Source organism: Symphalangus syndactylus, chromosome 7, assembly GCF_028878055.3.
Source record: "Symphalangus syndactylus isolate Jambi chromosome 7, NHGRI_mSymSyn1-v2.1_pri, whole genome shotgun sequence".
Classification (NCBI taxonomy): Eukaryota; Metazoa; Chordata; class Mammalia; order Primates; family Hylobatidae; genus Symphalangus; species Symphalangus syndactylus.
In genome coordinates this window covers 130941571-130963507 of record NC_072429.2, presented here as the reverse complement: position 1 = coordinate 130963507, position 21937 = coordinate 130941571, and the positions used below count along the sequence as shown (strand labels likewise).

General features: G+C 35.6%; 1 protein-coding gene across 4 annotated transcripts in view; it reads right to left on the bottom strand.

Annotated features, from left to right (window-relative positions):
• The window catches only part of EFR3A (EFR3 homolog A), a 114654-nt gene that overhangs the window by 5474 nt on the left and 87243 nt on the right, over window positions 1-21937 (bottom strand). For 2 of the 4 annotated variants that reach the window (XM_055287263.2, XM_063642991.1), the window contains exons 18-23: window positions 20571-20698; window positions 19540-19590; window positions 11202-11293; window positions 5838-5886; window positions 4931-5034; window positions 4351-4400 (exon numbers count right to left, since the gene is read on the bottom strand). In XM_055287263.2, coding sequence (XP_055143238.1) covers window positions 4351-4400; window positions 4931-5034; window positions 5838-5886; window positions 11202-11293; window positions 19540-19590; window positions 20571-20698 — 474 coding nt within the window. The remainder of the gene's footprint in view (window positions 1-4350; window positions 4401-4930; window positions 5035-5837; window positions 5887-11201; window positions 11294-19539; window positions 19591-20570; window positions 20699-21937) is intronic. The other 2 variants (XM_055287265.2, XM_063642993.1) reach the window with 1 other exon arrangement.

Sequence of the window (21937 nt, the reverse complement as noted above, 5' to 3'; positions counted from 1 at the left end):
TATTTGTCCTTTTCAAAACAGTTTAGCTACTCCAGGTCCTTTGTACTTTCATCTGGATTTTAAAATCAATTTATACGTTTTTACAAAAAAAAAGGTCTGTTGGGGTTTTGACTGAGATTTTATTGAAGCTATAGATCAACTTGAAAGAAACAGCATATAAACAATATTTAATCCTTCAGTCCATGAACATGGTATATCTCTCCTTTGTTTAGGTGTTCTTTAATTCTCTCATTCATGTTTTATATTCGTAACAGAAATCTTACATACTGTTCAATTATGGCTAATATTTTTAATGCTATGTTTAAAAATTTACTCTTGCAATTGTTTATTGTTAACATATAGATATACAACTGAATTCTGAATACTGACCTTGAATACCCTGAATCCTGTGACCTTACTAAAATTCATTTAATTCACGTATTAACTCTAGTAGGGTTTTTTTTTCTTGATTACTTAAGATTTTCCACATACACAACCATGTCATCTGTGAAAAGATAGTTTTATTTCTTCCTTTCTCATCTTTATATTTTTCCTTTTTTTACTTTACTTACCTAAGACTTCCAATACAATGTTGACATGGTGAGAGTAGACATCCTTGACCCAGTTTTAGGTGAAAGGCATCAGACTTTCACCATTATACATAACATCAGCAATAGATTTTTTATAATTACTCTTTATCAGATTAAGTTCCCTTCTATTCCAAATTTTCTGACAATTTTTGTCTTAAATGAGCTTTTTCAAATGCTTTTTCTTCTGCTACTGGTGTGATCATGCAACTTTGCTTTCTTACTATGTTAATGTGGTGAATTTTGCTGACTGATCAATTTTCTAATGTAAAACTGATCTTGCTTTCCTCATAGTAACCCCATTGATTTAGGCCATATCATCAGTTTTATACATTTGCCAACATTTTGATAAAGATTTCTGTGACTATATTCATGAGGGGTACTTGTCTATTTCATTTTTCTTAAAATATCCTTGTCTCATTTTAGTGTTGAAGTTATGCTGGCCTCATGAGTTAGAAAATGTTTCTACCTCCTTTTTTTCCTGAATATATATGAAACTGGTATTATTTCTTACCTAAATGTATGATAAAAGCAGTGAATGCTTTTTCTTGTAGGATGCTTTTAAACTGCAAATCTATTTCAACAGTTATAGGGTTATTTGGATGTTTTACTACTTTTTGTGTCAATTTTAGTTAGTTTTGACTTTCAATAATTTTTGCCCATTTCATCTAAATTGTTGAATTTATTGTCATAAAATTGTTTATAACATTCCTTTATTATCTGTAATTCTTTTTTATTTGTAATATTGGTAATCTGTGTTTTCTCTCTTTTTCTTCCTTAACACTGACTAGAGGTTTACCAATTTTATCAACCATTTCAAAGAACAAACTTTTCGGTTTGTTAATATTTTCTATTGTTTGCCTATTTTCTGTTTCATTGACTTCTGATATACTTAGTTTAGCTTATGTTGTTCTTTCCCTAATGTCTCACCAAAAGTCATTAATTCACTGCTTTCAGATCTCTCTTCTTTGCAAGCAAAAGCATCTAAAGATATAAAACTGCTCCTGAGCACGATTTTAGCTTCATCTTACAAAACTTCAAAATGTTTTCTAATTCGTCCTGTCATTTCTTCTTTGAGGTATGGGTGTCTTTTAATTTCCAGATATTTGAAATTTTCTAGATATGCGTTAATGCATTATAATTTTTTTGTGGCAAGAGAACATACTCAACATGATGTCTTAACATGTCAGTTTCCTGACATTTACTTAACACTTGTTATAGTCCCACATTTGTCTATTTTGTGAATGTTGTATGTGCACTTCAAAAGAATCTATATTCTGTATTTGCCTAGCATTGTGTTTTCTAAAGGCCACTTAAATTGACTGAAATGGTTCAAACCTTATACCCTTTCTGCATTTTTGTCTTCTTGTTAGTTATGTTTTAGTACTCTTATGAGAGGAACATTAAAATTTGCAATTATAATGCAAAGAAACAGGAAACTATCATGAGAATAAGCAGTGTCACATACATTTCTCTCCAAACTATATGTATCTTGCCCTTTAAATTCTTTGATGTGTGTGTGTGGGGCCTGGGTGGGGGGTGTGGGTGTGTGGTGTTCTAAGGGCCTTTTCTACTAATTCCAATAACTGGGTTATCCGTGAGGCTGCTTATTCTCACTGTATTTTACTGCTTCTTTGCCTTTCTTGTTTTTTTTTAGCCATATTCAGGTACGGTTAAAATGTAAATGAAAGAACAGTGGGGGCGAAGTATAATATTGTGTGTTCTGTTTCTTTTATGGAAAATACAAACTGTTTCCACTGTCTGATGGTTAGGGTGAGGCAAGTTAACAAGAGGAAATGTATCAGACAGGACCTAAAAACTCTGAAGACATATTTCTATAAAGTCTATTTAGTTTCTCCATAAGCTATTCCAGAGCTACTGCTTCCCAAATAGATGACCCTGTATAAGTTACTTAACTTCCATGTATCTCTGTTTATAAACATGTAAAATGAGAATAATCACTATCTGTTTGTTAGGGTCTGTTGCAGATATTAAATAAAATAATACATTTAGCACAGTGCTTAGAACAACATAGGTGTTTAAAAATGTTAATTATTAGCAGTAACTGTTCAATGAATGTAAGTATTAGTAGTAGTTGTGGTACCAATGAAACAGAATTAGTTATAATACTTATTCTAAAATATTAAATTCATATGTTAGTTTGACTAAATGTAATATGGTGATCTCTAGCAACATTCCTTTTAAGAACATCAGTTATGGATTTGAATTTTGACTTTGCCACTCACTAGCTGTATGACCTTCAGCAAGTTATTTTACTTTTCTCTAAGCCTTGGTGTCTTCACCTGAAAAATGAAAAAAATAGTGTCTACCTACCTTTCAGGGCTATGGTAAGGATTAGCAGAAATAATAGATATAAACCATGTAGCATAAGATCAAGTACACAGTAGACATTTACTATTAAATGTTTGACATTTAGTCATCAAAGAAGTAAATGCCCATACCCAGCAATTTTAATTGAATCCTAAGTCTAGCACAACAGTCCCCGATCTTTTTGGCACCAGGGACCAGTTTTGTGGAAGACAGTTTTTCCATGGATGGGGACTGGGGAGATGATTTCAGGATGAAACTGATCTGTCTCAGATCATCAGGCATTAGATTCCCATAAGGAGCATGCAACCTAGATCCCTTGCATGAGCAGTTCACAATAGGGTTCCTGCTCCTATGAGAATCTAATGCCGCGCTGATCTGATACGAAGCGGAGCTCAGACAGTAAAGTTCGCTTGCCCGCCGCTCACCTCCTGCTGTGGAGCCTGGTTCCTAATAGGCCATGGGCCAGTACAGGTCTCTGGACTGAGGGTTGGGGACCCCTTGTCTAGCACATATTGAATATTTTAGTCTGATTTTCTGTTCTTCAATTTTGTAAATGGGTGATTCTCAACTTAGAGAGTGTAGCAGGAATGGGAGGGAAATGTCTAGAGTAAAATATATAATGACAAAAATGTGCCTTGCTTATGAAAGCAGAAAAAAGACAGAAATAAAAAAGCAAGTGGCCTAGAGCATTTACCTGTCTCTAATATTAATATAATACAGGGTTGAAGCAAAACAGACTTAATTAATCAAGTTAAAAATATAAAAGATACAGCAGATATAGAAAAAATTTCCAGAAGCATAGACATCTCTACTGCCCACTTCTCATAAAGGCAGGTTTCCACAATGAAGTCAATTTAAGACTATGTGGAAGTTCCTTCTTTAGATGAAACCTAGAGTTTGCCTCTCCTTCCTTCAGGTGCTACATTTCTTACTAATGTATAGACATAGGATAATCAAAGAGCACAGTAATTCACGACAGAACTCAAATGAATATGATGTAAAAAAGCTAAAGGAAAGTTCAATAATTCAAATGAGCCATCTGCATAAGTAGACTTATTACTGCCCTGAAAAGAACCACGAGGCTGACATATTAAAATGCAGTTTCTGCAGGACAAAACGATTCAACATGAGCAATTTCCTAATTAAGCATAATATTAGAATATGGGTCTTTCAAATTACCCAGATGTCCTTAAGAGATCATCAGGAAGGAATGAATAATCTAAAAAAGAAGCTAAAAAGCTAGAGGACAACTAGTCAAGAAAGGGTATCAGACTCTGCCTAAAAAACAGAATCACTATTAAGCAAAGGATCACCTATATGATCTTATGTTAATCCTAAATGAAAAGCATTACTTTAACATCATAATAAACATAATGAACCACAAATTCATAGGGATCTGACAGTTTCTATTCGTGTGTGTGTGTTATTGCTATTGTGATAACAAAACCCTTACCGTATGGTGAGTTCCAATATTTGGGCAAGTCTATCATGAAGCAAATTTGCCTGCAAAAAAGAAAAAAATGTTAAGAATGGTTTATTTTCTAAGTATCTATATATAATAATATCAATGTAATTTAAGAGACAAAGTATAATGGTGACTATTAAACTGATTAATTATTAAGTATACAATGCTTTAACGTTTTGGTTTGATCAGTCTTACCTATTAGAATTTAATGTAAGGGTTGTCTTTTTTTCCCTTTCCTAGTCTCAATGTTAAAAACAAATCAACAAACACATAAAACAAAATGCCTGCAGCAAAATCATGGAAAACCACTGAAAAAAACTATCAAAACAATAACAATCACTAATACTTAATTTGGGAAAACAGTTCCACCATTTCCATTAGCTTACATCACACAAAGAAATTATTTAGGCCTCATAGATATGCCTTCACAGTTTTCAGTCCTTATCTGATATATTTTCCTGTGTTCTGTTGATTCGACTAAAGCTTGGAACTTATCAACCAATCACCAAGTAAGAGTTTCCATAAAACAACAGTCCACCCACAATCCCTTCACTGTTTGTTCACTTACTTTGGATTCACACTGTGCTGCTATTTCTTCAAAAGGTGCTTTCTGAAATTTCTCTATCACAAGACGCCTCTTTTCCTTTTCCTGTTCTTCCGTTCCACTGGTATCTATACAAATATTTATAAAGACTCATTAAAGGGAATACATAATTTCACAGAACCCAGTCAATGACTGTTAAGAGCTAATGATATATCATCCAAAATTAAGGGCAATTTACAGGGCTACTTTTATAAGAAAAAAATAAAAAGGCCTAACATCCATGAAATGTCTTGTTTAAGGCTAGAAAGCACACATACACACACAAAAAACCCCAAAAATCTAAGGGTTAAAACTACGCAGCACAAGATTCTCTTTCATAGAATGCCTTTGTCTCTCTTACCAAAAAATGGCAAGGGAATGGGAACTTCCTACAAGTCGAACTACTTCATGGCCCTTCCTGAAGGAAGATTCTTTTATGTAACTATGTTCTTGCACATATGAGGTACTACATAAAATATTTGCTAAATTGAATCTTGGTACTGAGTGGAATAACTGAAATAAGAATGAGGTCATTTGGAACCATGTTGTTGTAGCATTTTCCATTTATTTACCACAGTTTGGAAAGGAATTTTCTTGGTCTCATGATGATGTATGGTCTGGCCAAAGTTTTTGAGAAAGTAAATTAATAAATGTCTTCTTTTATATCACTGCCATAATTGTGTCTGTTTGTTCAGGAATATGACCCTGATGGGACAAGACAATTCTGAAGCCTAAAACATGTAGCTAAATACATGATACATTTCTATAGAAGCCAACAAGTTTCTTTGGTTTTGTTTTTGTAATGTCCCCTCTATGTATTCTGTCACTGAAAAAAGCAGCAGATAAAGATAAGTTAAATATTGGTAGTACTAACAAGTGCAAAGTATCTCACCAATTGCTTTCTTCAATACTTCAAAAGTGATTTCTTCAGTGTTACTAACCTAGAGAAAAATGATAAGTGAAATCAAGAGTTAAAAAGGGTCAATATAAATAATACCTTTACCTAGTTACAAGTCATCTAAGAAGTTTTTCAGATTTGTTTTCTTCTTTGTGTTGGGTCTGAGCTGTGAGCTGTGATTATACTCCACAGTACCAAATAATCTCCACTTTTTCATTGGTTCTAACAATGGCCTATTGCAGTGGTTCCCCAAAACAAGTCTATAGATTAGCATTAGACTGCAATAATTAACATACCCTAGGCAACAAAACCACCCTTGAATTACAGAACTCAGTCTCCAGTACTGTGATGTACAAGAAGATTTGAGTCCCACTGACTGAACACTGTGTTGTAAGTAAACAATGCTCTGAGACAGTGAAGGCTGAGATTATATATAAATACATTTGTAGCCATGTGATAAAAAACAACTAAGTACTCTACAGCCTCTATGATTTCGGTACCACACACAGTTTACAAATCAAAAGTAAAACTAAGATTTTAAATGATTTAAAAGTAAGAACCGCTACTTTGGGAAGTATTTCTCAAAGTTAACCACCAATTTATAATCTCTGAAACTATCCTTTTAACTTATATCTTTCAAGTCTCTCTGGCTTTGAGATATGTAAAAAGGTATGAAATCAACTGCTTTATGATAAAAAAGTCAGTAATACATTTTATGGCATCAGCACATTTTTAGGAGAAATAATATATCCAGTTCCTATAGTATCTCTGAATAAAAATTAAGAAACGATACATGAGTACTTGCCTGGGAATCTGGTCATCCCTAATTTTAGCTCATGAGCTTCTTTTGCTAAGTCTAAGGCAGCAAGACTAATGAAAGCAAAAGACTTCATTCTCTGCACCTTAGCTTCTCTGTAATACAAAGGCTTTAGCTGGAAATCAAGCAGCAAGAGTTTCACTCCCTCAGTTTTGCTACTGAGCTTCATATTTCTAGTTGAAGTCAGATTAAACTTGGGAATCTTCAGTTGTTTTCTTCTAGATATTTGGAGCAGACATATAAGATTAGGCTCTGGCTGGTCAATTATTTGTACTTATAAGCATTCTAGTACTTCAGTGAAAAAAAGAAATTGCTTTTGTTCTTAGAACTGGCTGAGAGCTTCTGACTTTTGAGACACAACTACAGTACAGGAAAAAGAACATGGGAGAAGTTAGAAGGCCAGCATTCTTGATACATATAATTTTTACTTATTACCTGTCAATCGCAGATAAGAGCTAAAATACCTTACCCTACCAACTCTTCTCTTTTTGTCCCTTTTGCTTTAATTCAGATAATTATGATGCAGCTTCCTAGCATCAAGAACCCCCAAGTAGGCCAGGCGCAGTGGCTCACACCTGTAATCCCAGCACTTTGGGAGGCTGAGGCAGGTGGATCACGAGGTCAGGAGATCGAGACCATCCTGGTTAACACGGTGAAACCCATCTCTACTAAAAATACTAAAAATACAAAAAATTAGCCGGGCATGGTGGCGGGTGCCTGTAGTCCCAGCTACTCTGGAGGCTGAGGCAGGAAAATGGCCTGAACCTGGGAGGCGGAGCTTGCAGTGAGCCGAGATCGTGCCACTACACTCCAGCCTGGGTGACAGAGCAAGACTCCGTCTCAAAAAACAAACAAACAAAAGAACCCCCAAGTCATGCCATCAGTTTCCACTTTTTTTCTTTTTTTTTAACATCTCCTTTCTTTAAATCGCTTTAAGTCATTTGCTGGTCCTATTCATCCTACTTTAGAGTACTCCTGCCCTCCTGTCCCTCTGTTACCTCCAGCCTGGCTACTCTAGATCCTTGTTCCATCAACTGTGGATTACTACAAGGATCTCCTAACTGGCCTTTACCTCCAGTCTCTTCTTTCTAATTTAGCCTTGTCACACTTGAGAGATTCTTTTTATGAAAGCACAACTTTAATAATGACACTGACTAAATTTCAGTGTTTACCTACTTCCTATGAAGTTACATACAAAGCCCTCAGCCTGGTATACAACTTTTTATAATTTTGCTTCAATCTTATCTCCCGCTCGTCCCTTTTGTGGATCTTTTTTTTTTTTTTTTAAGACTAACTGCTTTATACTAGCATTTAATGATTCATATTTTTATATACCATAGCTGGTAAATACAAGCTACGTACTTTATTTGGTGATCTACTAAACTACAATCTGTTCCAACTCTAGAGAAAAAACTGGTTATGTTGGAGTTATAGAAAAGTGGTGCAAAGGCACCATCCTAAAGGAATTTCAACATTCCCTTTATAATCTATGATTTTTGCTTCATCTATGATCTACAACACTAACCTAGACTATATAATGCCCTTGGGCCTACATTACATCTGCCACTCATCTTTTTCTAATTATAGTAGTTGCTATGTCACTTCTACTAATATCATAGTAATTTGATAGCATCTAGCACCACAGAGTGTGACTAATATTGACTAGATGCTAGCCATACACACAAGTTTCTCCAGTTGTATTTGGGGAAAAAAGGCAGGAGTACATGGATATAAAACAAAGATCTGTTATTTGTACTAGAAAAAACAACAATCTTTTTCAGTCAACCAGTGACTTAATTTTGTATCAGAAAATGTAACATATACTCAAATTTTAATAAATATAACATCCTACCCATGCCCTTAAATAATCAAGCACTTACTATACGCTTTTAGAGAGAAAAGTAGTGTGGTGATTTCAGGTTTTACTCATATCAATTATGCATATATAAGGAAGCAAAAAATCATGCCTATAGTGCTTTATTCTATTAGTCAAGCTGATAATTTCATCTCGGGAGACAGAGATGCCTCTGTTCTATTTTAGTCATTTATCTTCTTGAATACATTAATTTAAATTAGGTTTCGTTATAAAAATGTGTGTGTATACATATATATGCATATATATGTGTGGTGTGCATATATATGCATTGGGAAGCATTCCTCTAAAGTCAGTCACCAATTTATACTCTCTAAAAATACCTTTTACCTCGAGTCTCTCAAATCTCCCTCTCGCTTTGAGATATGTAAAAGGTATAAAATCAACTACTTTATGATAAAAATATCAATAATACATTTTATGGCATCAGCACATTTTTAGAAGATATAATGTATTATTTAGAAGAAATAATAATATACATTTTTTTATATATGGCAACTTTTAGAAAAAGTTCACCAAATGATTCTCAGTAGGCCAAGGTCGGAATTGCAAATGTCAGAACTGGCACATCTCAAGTGGACCAGGTATTTCAATAGACTAGAGTAACAATTTGAGTTTAGGGAAAAAGAAGTTTGTTATGGTCTCCATCTAAACAACCTTCTGACTCTCTTTTTTTAAATTATAAGTTTAAAAAGCAAAAGCAAATACATCTGAGGATAAACCAGGATTATACACAGAAAACTATAAATAATTTTGATCAAATAAAAAAGTTATTTTTTATGAGCAATGTTCTTATCTGATTCATTTTAAGAAAATAGTTTGGTATTTTGCTGCACCATTAACTGGTAAATATCTATCTGATGTGAATTTCTTCTGTCCATTATATGAGTATAAATTGGTGGTTAACTTTAGAGGAATGCTTCCCAATGCATATATAAACTAATAATAATTAGTTTTAGCCTAGAAGATAGTATTATTCTGTCTTCTGGTATTTGAACAAACATCTCTAATATCCAAAAGCAGAAGCCACAATGGTAAATGAGTCTGAAACTCAAATGTGCTCAAGTAAATGTGACACTAAACTGTACTTAACTTTTCAGATGTTTGGTGTGAGGCATATTTGACTTAGGACTTACAGTAAATGAAAAACAACAGGATCTTGTAAAAGTTAATAAAAATATTATCGGACTTTTAATGTAAGATTTGTATCAAGAATCTTTCCCCTACATTGAGTCTTTATGCAAATGTTTTTTCAGTTGATTTTAACAAAATAGACTGACTCTTTCCAACAGTTTCAAGTGTTCTCTATATATTTTTGAAAGAAATAAGAATAGTTAACAAAAGGAGAAAGGTGAAGAAAATACCAGTCAATAACACATAGTGTACTCTTAACAAAATTAAGTTTATAAACTAAGACTTTGGATGAATTTCTTCCCTAGAAAGGTAATAGCGGCAAATTCATAATCATTAAAAGACAAAACTAGCAAGATACTCTTCTTACTAGTAAGGAGTGTATAAATTAAATAGCTCTGAAGAAAGAGGTGAATTTGGGAAAGGTTGTTATTAAGCCTTAAATTGCTAAGAAACTTTAGCCTTAATGCGTGGAGTTTCAAAATGAACACTAAGTGCTTCTTCAACTACTCTTGATGCCATGCTGGTAAGTTCTTAATAAAACTGGTAACTTCTATGTAATGGGGAGTTGAATGGCGTAGAAAACATAAGTCAGTTGGCTGTACTCTGGCCACCAAATAGGTTTAGTACCTGAAGACAAATAAATCAACCGGAATTGGAAGGGGGTAGGAGGGAGGCTTGAGAAAGCATAAATTCAGATAACTTCCGTTCCCTTTCCCTATATGGATATTCTTTTAATTATGCATATTGTACCAATGAGAAATAATAAAATACTTAGGAAGGCAAACAATGGATAAACCACAAGGTGGAGGCTGACTTGACATACTGGCATTTCGGCATTTTTACTTGACTATGAAAAAATTCTCTGGCGATTTGTGTGGAATAAGTCCTGGAGAATACTGGCTGCTTTTTCCCCTATAACTCAGGAGGGTACACTCTTGTGCTCTTTTGAAACGGGAGGAGAGCATGAAATCTATGATGTTTTAAATAAGCCACAGTCCTTACAGGGTACATAGTTCACTGACACAGCTTAAACTACATCCTTACTATCCAAAACAATTAAAACATTTTCTGTTATAGATGAAGTTTTAGAACTTTTCAAAGGTAGTGAGCATTTGGCTTCACATGAGGATGTATAGTTCTATTTATTTCTGTAATTTGCATTTCCTAGATTTTTAAAAATAAGTAGGACCTAGAGGGCCCACTATTTTAATGACAGGCTTTGTATAAAGTTGCTTACAAAAAAAAAACTTATACTTTACAGTTCCTTTTATTACACTAAATTATAATGTGAAATCTGACAATGTCATAACATATACTGTTAGGTTTATATCTTTACAGACAGCTGAAATGAGTTCAGTAAAATAAATTATAAATAAATTCAAAGCTAAATCAGATTAATTTCTACTAATAATTTAGTTGATCTGAGGATAATTTAGAGTTGTATTTTCTCCTGTTTGAAAGTGTGCAAGGCAAAAAATTATTTTAAATGATGTCTATCAAGACAGTACTCTACCATAAACTTTCAGTAACTTACCACATCATCAGAAGGAACGTTGTTGGATAAAATATCCACCTGAATGGATACGGTGTCCACAATGCTTTTTCTTCTAGAAAGTCGATCTTCATCTAAAATAAAATTGTTTTCCTCCCATTATTTGTTAGACATGTTATGTTGGTTTTCATTTATAAACTCTACTTATTTCAGATTTCAAAAACTGTCAAAAAATTAAGACAGTTTGTCTTTTTTGTTCCTTCTAAATACATAAAGCAGTGTGTTCTCAGACTTTTACATTTCGTGAAGCAGATTAAAAAGTAAAATTGATGGGGTGAACGGAAATAAGGTTATTGGATTTTTATTTTTCAAAAAGGGGCATTTAGGACACCAACATCAACAACCACTACCGAATAGTTTAATTAAAAAAAAGCAAGTCAATGTAACAGCAAACGAAGGAAGTACATAATCTAAACTTAATACATTTAGCCTACCTGAAAACTGACAATATTGCCCTCATATCTCTAATATTTTCACGAAACAGTGAAAGCTGTCAACTAAATATGGTTCTAGGATGACAGTTTGAGAAGCAATGTCTAAAGGTGTTTACAGTGCATTACAATTTGCGGACTGAGATAATTTGCTGTTTCAATTAATATCTCCTTCTCCAGCATTGTCCATTCAGTCATCTCATCAGCTGTTGTTATTTTGCTTTATAATCTGACCACTTCTCCAGAAAGACGTTGTCTTTACCTCAGTGCTCTAGCTAATCTACTTTTCTGCCCCCAATTCATTTGTACAGTCTGAACAAATTGCTCTGATTTTTCACTACTGACTATGCTTAAGTCCTGTAATTATAATCCCAACCCCAACCACTCTTCTGACAGTGCTTTTAAATAAAATTCCACGGTCTTCCAAATCACTAAATTCAAAAGCTATTCCTAGCCCATTTTCTGCTTAACCACTTCATGAACATTTGAATTTGCTGATCATAATGTCCTTACATACATTCTTTTCTACATCTGTTTTTCTACTTTAGCATTCAATACTCAACAAATCTAGGAAGTGATTAGAGACCCTGTTAGGTGTTAGGGACAGTCTGCTGAATAGACATTACACATTCCATGCAGCTTACAGTTTAACAGGAAAAATATATAATAAAATCACACACCCAGCCATCCCATTACTGGGTATATACCCAAAGGACTATAAATCATGCTGCTATAAAGACACATGCACACGTATGTTTATTGCGGCACTATTCACAATAGCAAAGAGTTGGAACCAACCCAAATGTCCAACAACGATAGACTGGATTAAGAAAATGTGGCACATATACACCATGGAATACTATGCAGCCATAAAAAATGATGAGTTCGTGTCCTTTGTAGGGACATGGATGAAACTGGAAAACATCATTCTCAGTAAACTATCGCAAGGACAAAAAACCAAACACCGCATGTTCTCACTCATAGGTGGGAATTGAACAATGAGAACTCATGGACACAGGAAGGGGAACATCACACTCCGGGGACTGTTGTGGGGTGGGGGGAGGGGGGAGGGACAGCATTAGGAGATACACCTAATGCTAAATGACGAGTTAATGGGTGCAGGAAATCAACATGGCACATGGATACATATGTAACAAAACTGCACATTGTGCACATGTACCCTAAAACCCTAAAGTATAATAAAAAAAAAAAGAAAAAAAAAAAAAAAAAAAAAAATAAAATCACACAAATTATTAAAGTGTGATGGAGAGAACAGGATGCTAGGAAAATATCAAATAATCATGATTATAACCAAAGAAAGGAAGTCACTTTGTGTATTCCAATATAAGAATTAGAGGCTTATTCAACCCTTGGAAAGCCAAGTGAGTAAAAGGCTACCCATCGGATAGTCTCAGTCTGCAGCATGGAGACGGTAATTCTCAACAAGCTTCTGGAAGCTTCTAGTCTGATCTCCACCCATTTGAATGCTACACTGCCTTTCAAAGATAATAGTTTCTCCTCTTCTACTTGCAAATTTTTCTGAGTGCTTTTCATTGCCAGTCTCTGATTCTGAAAAAAAACATAGTTCCCAATTTTTCCTTTACGATACAGAAGAGAATTCAGGAAGGGTGATAATGATGCCAAGTTGGCTACTGTTCTACTCCCAGTCCTAAAAGGAATGTACTCACCCAGGTCACATCCCAGGACCTCTAACTCTCTCAGAGAGTTCCCAGGTACTATTAGGGTTACAGCTGGCACCTAGTAAGTGCTCTATAAATACTTGAGTGACTGAGCAGGATTCTGTCGCCTCCTTTTCTGAGTTCAACATTTCTAATTTCTTACTAATCAATTCTATTTGACATGTTCTAAATCCAATTCCGCATCTCTAAATAAGCCATCTTTATCTCCACATCGTCCTATTTATTTTCAAGAGTGCCATCATTCAAAATCTTCATCTTTTCTTACCTAAACTCTTAGGATAGCTTTCAAGTGGGTCTTCCTAGTATGTTTCTCCCTTCTATACTACCAATAGAGTTGTTTCTAAAACAGATCATTTTCCGTCCTAATTATAATTGTTAAACAAATGCAGCCCACTGCTTAATGCAGAGTTCCCAAGGTTTTCTACCTCACTGCACATATTAAATTATAATGCATGCATGGTACACAGAGATAAATGGAAGGGCCGGCTCATATTGCAGGCTCAGACTGCCCCAGGCCCTCTCCAGCTACCTGAAGAGATAAGGAGAACAATACCCAGACACACCTATAATGTTCCCCCAAAACAGTAGGGAAGCTCAGGTCTAGAATCAGCATAACAGCAGAATTACTGTATCATCTGGCAACACTTCACCTTTCTCTCTCTCTCTCTTTTTTTTCTTCCTGAGACAGTGTCTCTTCTCTGTCACCCTGGCTGGAGTACAGTGGTGTGATCAAAGCTCATTGCAGCCTCAATCTCCTGGGCTCAGGTGATTCTCCCACTTTAGCCTCCCGAGCAGTCAGGACTACAGGCACGTGCCACCATGCGCGGTTAATTTTTTTAACTTTTAAGTTCAGGGGTACATGCACAGGTTTGTTATACACGTAAATTTGTGTTATGGGGGTTTGTTGTACAGATTATTTCATCACCCATATATTAAGTCTAGTATCCATTACTTATTTTCTGGATGCTCTCCTTTCTCCCACCCTCCACCATCCAACAGGTCCCAGTGTGTATTGTTCCCCTCCATGTGTCTGTGTGTTCTCATCATTTAGCTCCCACTTACAAGTGAGAACATGTGGTATTTGGTTTTCTGTTCCTGTGTTGGTTTTTGCACACGTGTATGTTCACTGCAGCACTACTCACAACAGCAAAGACATGGAATCAACCAGCTAAATTTTTTGTTTTAACTTTTTGTAGAGACAGGGTATCTTTTTTTTTTTTTTCTCAAGCTGGTCTTGAACTCTTGGCTTCAAGCAATCCTCCTACCTCAGCCTCCCAAAGTGCCAGGATTACAGGTGTTAGCCACTGTGCCCAGCCTATGCTCCATCTTTCTAAACCCATTCTGTATATACTGTGATTTTACTTTACTGAAGGGGCAAAGATTGAAGAATTAAAAGCAATCAGCAAGAAACTGGTTTCTCTCTTACTGACTACTCCTCTACTCCCAGGTAGACTTCCATGGTTGTAACTAATGCTGTTAGTCAATATTATAGTTTGCCTCTTTCTGGGGATGTGACAGGATTGCAATTCCTGTCCTCTCTGTGGTTAGGAGGGGTTCTGTAACAAGTCCTGGCCAAATACAGTATGAGTAATGTGCCAGACAGTGGTAGCTCCATTAGCTTGGATTCCAGAATGTGGATGATGAACAGTTATGTACAGCGAGTCTGAGCAATAAATAAATCTTTACTGTTTCAAACCATTAAGAACTTGGGATTGTTTGCTACTATAGCATAATCTAGCTAGGGTTTCTTAACCTTGACACTATGGACATTTTTGGCCAGATAACTCCTGTTGTGGGGAGCTGTCCCTTATATTATAAGATGTTCAGCAGCATCCCTAGCTTCTAAGCACTAGATGCCAATAGGCCTATCCCCTCTCTCTGTCCTAGCTGTGACAACTAAAAATTTCCCCAAGACTGCAAAATTCACGCTTGGTTGAGAACCAGTAACTCAGTCCATCCTAATGAGAGACCTTTCTACAATTTTACCTGTATGTCACCATCATATTAACTAAGCTTCTTAAAACACTAACCACATAACTCCCCAAGCTATGCCCCCCAAACTGCTTGTGAATTAAAAGGACATCCTAGGCTCTCTCTTCTTACCAACAGTAACTTCAACCTTCCCTAATTAATCTAGTCTTCAACTCAAAGATGCCTATTTTCTAACCTCTGTGCATGCTGTGGGATATCTGCTTTCTAGAATCATGTCATTACCTGCCCTTCTTTGCCATCCTCCTCACTATAGAGATTCTTATCTTTCAAGGCCTATTCGAACATCACATCGCTTCCTTAAAGTGTTAAACATTACTCCAATTATTTCTACGTGTCCCTCTTTCTTCTGAGCTACAAAAACTTACTACTGGTTATTAATGAACTTCCCTTCCATCATCCTTCAGCCTTGTACTACCGTCACGTACACTGATGTCTGACCTATATATCCATGCACAAAATTCAGTGAGACTCTGGGTTTTGTATCTCCCATACAAAAGTCGCTCAGGTTCTACTGCATGAAGGCTGAAGGTACAGAATCAGTACATACTCAACTGCAACAAAACAGGACACATTGTTTTGCAAGAATTTTCAGGATGAGAATATTTTATATCCTGCATGTGGCTACTGCTGAGTTAACCTAGACCCTGTATTTTTTGCTTTTCCTCCATAATTGTATGCTTTGATACAAATAACTGGACATAAAGACATCAATGGAATTGCCACAAGGCAGTATGTGGTCATCCCTGCTGATCTGCTTACAGCATCTAGGCAGATTAACTTTCAAGGTCTCACTGGAAGTGAAAATAAGGGCTTCTCTCAAAGGAGGCTATAAAATAATTTCTGGGTTAATTTATGAAAGCTGAGGGGTTGCAGAAAGAGAGTCATGTTGAAGCCAATAATAAAAAAGAAAAGAGAAGTATGGGGGCAGGAAAGGGGTCACTGAGCAGCAAAATCATTGGGAACAAAAAGGAAATATAGTGTTGTCTCAAAGGTGATTAATAATCACCTTCCAGGAAAATCCAAAGAAAGGTCTTAATTTTCTACTTCTCTGAAGCTTCAGCAATTTGTGCCAAGTTACCTTTCCCTCTCTGGAAGCTCCTCTACCTGCCTTCTCAGCCCCCAACCTCCTAGCACCCACATTCCAACATTACCTTACTTTCCTTTCACATTCTGGAGACTTTCAGCTTTGGAGCTTTACGTTCCTTCCCAACATGGCCTCTCCTCAGGAAAAGAGAACTGTCTAAAGCCATTCCATCCTCTTTCTCTCCATGCCTTCACTGTGAGAAGTCATCCTCCCTGAAGGCTTTAGCAAAATCCCCTATGTTGCTGTTTTCAAAATTTTCATTATAACCTTCTAACCCTCACACAAAACCCAGTCCTATCTCCTAACTGGCTACAAGCTACTTTACTTGCATGCTCCACTGTCAAAGATACTCAACAAGAGGCTTATCTCTAAAACCAGCCACTTTTTCCTATTCATTTCTGTTAATAAAAACTCTATCCTTCTACCACCCCAGATTCAAAACTACTTATAGAGAGTTTCAGCTGAAATATGTGCTTCTTTCCTTCTTCACTTGAACCCAGCTGATATGGTTTGGCTGCGTCCTCACCCAAGTCTCAACTTGAATTGCATCTCAAGAATTCCCCACCTGTTGTGGGAGGGACCCAGTGGGAGGTAACTGAATCATGAGGGTTGGTCTTTCCCACATTATTCTCGTGATAGTAAGTCTCATGAGATCTGATCGGTTTATCAGGGGTTTCTGCTTTTGTTTCTTCCTCATTCTTTCTTGCCACTGCCATGTAAGAATTGTCTTTCACCCTCTGCCATGATTGTGAGACCTTCCCCAGCCACGTGGAACTGTAAGTCTAATTAAACCTCTTTCTTTTGTAAATTGCCCAGTAGCTCGTATGTCTCTATCAGCAGCGTGAAAACAGACTAATACACCAGTCATGTCTGTCACCCTCCCAGAAAAACAAAACATACACAAAAAGACAAGCAAATGAAATGGTAAGTAAATCCTATGCGTCCCCTCAGTTTTACACCATTCACTCCAGTGCCCAAGCCAGAAACCTGGACAAAAATCCCTGGCTTTCTCCTTGTCTCTCCATACCAATCAAACGCCTATAAATTCTCTCTCATAAATTTTTCTAGAATCTACGTACTCTGTATTCTCACTGATGCCTCTTTATTATGGGCCACTGTCATTTCTCCTAAGGATGACTAACGATGCCATCAAAATAAATAGTCACCCCATCTCCAGTTTGCAAAATTACAACCAAAGTACTACTTCTAAAATGCAACTCTGATCATGTTATCCTCTGATTAAAATCACGCATGCTTCTCCATTGCCTTCAGAACAGAGTTCAAACTAGTTCACCTTGCTTTACAATTCCTAACTCCACTCCCTGAAGTCTGTCGTCACTCTATATTAATTAACGGAACAAATCCTGTTCTTGCCTACCTCATTCCTTCACACATGTTGTTACTACCTACCATATGAAGCACAGTTCACTTGCCTAACACCTGTTTCAAGCTCATCTTAGAGGCTTTTTCCTATGGAAGATATCCCTGGCCCGCCAAACCTGGATTAAATATTTGTACGTGGTATTGGAGGACCCTAAATGTCCCTAATCATAGCTGTATAGTCATATTACAATTGCCTGGTTATTTATCTTCTTAGAGAAAAATTATATAACGAAATTAACTTATTTCCTATGCACCTAGAATAATACCAAATCATCTGCTGTGCTTTGTGGTTCAAGTGAACAATACATTTAACAGAGACTGTGAGCTTTGTGAAAGCGGGGACCTACCCGTCTTGTTCATTCTGGCTTTTGCTTGCACAGCAGCTGGCACACTGGAGGTGCTCACTTAATACTTAAATGACTGTATGAGTTGACTGAAGCCACTGGTACCTCTGAACGATTCAGATGGGGGACACTACTGTTTTCCCCTCATAAAGCAGTACTTGGCACAGGCCTAAACACACACTATTCATTCGAATTCTAGGTTGATTAGAGATAAGTAAAATACAATAATCGGCTAATATTTATCAACCACATTATTATGATGCCAGGCATCAACAGTTCAATAAACTTTAGGTAGATCATCATTCTTTCTCTAGATCTAGTTATCATTGTGTCTCAATCATTCATCTGCTTTTCCCACTAGATTGTATTCCTTGAGGATAAGAATTGCATCTTAACATCTTTCTACCCTATGAAAGTCATAACAGTGCCTAATATATATTAAATTGTAGGCAGTCAGTAGAAGTTAGAGAAATAAATGATAAAAATCAATCTGGATCTTTCTGGATGCCTGAACAATAATTGAGCCCCTGAAAAATAGTGAAATCAAATAATTTATTAAGCAACTAACTGGAGAGGCTGTTAGTGGTGTCACCTAATCATTTAATTCAATTTTAGCCTCACTATCCTCATTTGTAAACAAAGATAATGCTACCTTCCTCACCAAACCATTATGAGAATTACATAAGAAAATGAATACAAAGCACTTATCACAGTGCCTAGCACATAGTGCATAATAAATGGTAGCTACCATTGTGATGATGATGGGTACTGCATGATACACAATAAACTAAATATGTTCTGCTTTTTATTTTAATACATTGTTCTTAAGTCCCTTGAATTTTTAAATGAATATCTGATGGTTACACAGCAAAAGGAAAGTTAATTACAGATTCAGTAACCCATAAAATATCACTGTTTATTCTGTTTCTGCATTAAGGTATGATACTCATGCCACAGACAAGTTCTAAACTATCAGTCTTTACAAATCAGAAAAATCTAGTAGGATTTCTGGTAGTGCAGTTATACAATTAAGTAGACACTAAAATATTCAGAATTCTTCTAGTCATTGGTAGAGATGCATTATGAGAGAATACATCTTTTTTAGCGGTGGGAGGAATCAGGGAGGTGCAGACCATTTGTTAAAAATTTTAGAAGTACCAGAGCTTTCATTAAAAATTGTTAAGAGTTAAAGGAACAGGGTAAAAAGAAATAACAGGGGTAAAAATAAACTAGGGCTGTAAGGAAGATATAGGAAAATAATAATTAAACTAATTATAGAAAATATGCAGGCCACTGGCCCCGTTTTCTAAAAGGCACATTTTATTAAGCTATTTTCCTAGAGGACAGGTGAGGGAAAGGGCAGGCCAAACTGACAACTGGATTTACCTTTGTGCTTGTGCCTGGGTTTAAGAGGTTTTTTGCTTGAAGGAAAGAGAGCTAAATTCAAATTATAAGAGTAAAATATTTTAAATTTTTTTTAAATATTTTAAATTATAAAGCTCTAATAATGTTTTATTCTTAGCACTTTTATTTCCTCAAGGAATTCCTGAGGAACACAATCTTTTATAGCACAAAATTTAAAAGAAAATGCAAAAGCACTCATTAACATCTCAGACTGTTATGAACAACTATTACTGTACTAAATGTATATATTTTGGATCCATGTTATTAAAAAAAAGCCATTTACAAAGACTGTGCTACTTGTAGTGACTAATCCAGAAATCTTTCTAAGTGAAATCAAATGGTTCTCTTGTAGAACAGAGGTATCCCCAAAGAACAAATTCGCTTACAAAATTTAATATTTATATAGTCACCAAATTAAAATGAAAGCATAAGACATAAATTCTTTGATTTTAATTTTTACAGTAAAAGTTGAATACAAGACATCATGCAATTTTGCCTTCAAACAGAATTATTTCAGGCAATGGGAAAAATAGAAGGAAATACATAGTTCACAGAGAAAAAAAAATCCCTAACTCAAAAAGTTTGTAGTTTTATTTATATAACAACAGTCTGTACTCTTTCAAATAACAAAAGTTGCCTAATTCATTAACCTGAATAATCACTTATCATTATACAATTTTCATCAATTTCCATAACTTAAATAGAATATCATTTAGTGAGAAAAGATCTCACTTTAAAATATACTATTAAATAAAATATTAAGTATTATAACAATAAATAGTCAAGGACTTGATTTGCTCGTGGTAAAATCGTATCTATGTCGTTAGAAATTTACTGAAGCTTTTCAATAGCAAAATTAAAAAACAGAAGTAAATACTCTTAAGCATTTGAAAATGGCTGGGCTATAGTAAGGACACACACCAGAATTAATTTTCATTGCTAACTGGGTAATGAAAAAATTACCATAACATAAGCAATCACCAGAGTGAGAGTTCTAATTATCCTCCTCTTACCTGTTACTTGTGGTACATACGGAACTGACAATCTCTCAACACTATATCCACTTCCACCTAGCGACTCTGCAATCTTGTTGGTCAGAAAGTACAAATCTTTTTCATGCTTCTCTAAAGATTTTGGAAGCCTGCGAAGTTCATCAAAACAACCATCATTCAGTATTAAATTACTGAGCAAAAATAAGTTACTACGCAAAACATTCCAGAGCAAAAGCCTCAATATTCTAAATATAAACACAATGTAAACTGCAGTAACAGAAAAATCAGTACATTTTAGGCAACTAATTTGAGCTCTTTAAAAACGACACAGTATGTGGTCCCATATATTAAGCATTCTGCAGTGATTCTTCTCCCAGTAACATTCCAATAGTGAATTCAGCCTTATATTACTCTGTTGATCTTTACTTGTTAAGTAATAAAGAACATTAAGTGTAGCTTGTCATGTTAATTAAAAAGTGTACTGAGAGACAAAATAAAAAATCAGTAGCCCACTGATTGTTAATGAAAACCACATTAGCCAGCTAAGTGTTAGGAAGTACTTGCCCACCCACATAAGGTTTCACTTTCCTTGCAAACTGCTTGATATTATCTTCCGCTGATGCTTTCAATATAAACTGCTTTTATAGCCCAAAAGTTCAAACAAAGTATTATTCACATATATACTTTTCTTCAGAGAACAAGAAATAATGCAGGAAATAACACTGATTTTCCTTAATACATTCTTTCTTCCACAATATTTTGAGTATTGTTACCTATTACTGAACGTCTTCAACAGGATACTGTACTCTTAAAGGTTTGATGATTTACATATGAGAACATAAAATATGCTATATTTAAGAGACATATCCAACATTTTTTAAAAAGTGGGGTAAGTTTTCTTCTTCTTTTTTTTTTTTTTTTTGAGATGGAGTCTCGCTCTGTCGCCCAGGCTGGAGTGCAGTGGTGTCATCTCGGCTCACTGCAACCTCTGCCTCCTGGGATCAAGCGATTCTCCAGCCTCAGCCTCCTGAGTAGCTGGGACTACAGGCACATTCCACCATACCCAGCTAATTTTTGTATTTTTTAGTAGAGACGGGGTTTCGCCATGTTGGCCAGGCTGGTCTAAAACTCCTGACCTCAGGTGATCCACCCGCCTCGGCCTCCCAAAGTGCTGGGATTACAGGCGTGAGCCACTGCACCCGGCCAAGTCTTATTCTTAAAAAATTTTTTCAAGATGGACTCCATGTTGTGCATGAGTCAACATCCATAATGTGCAGGCCCTTTTATAACAAGGGAAATAATTAAATGAATTAAATGACAGACACAAAATGATGATTAGTATAAAGCACCAGGAATTATTGTAACAATATTTACTCCTTTATAATTAT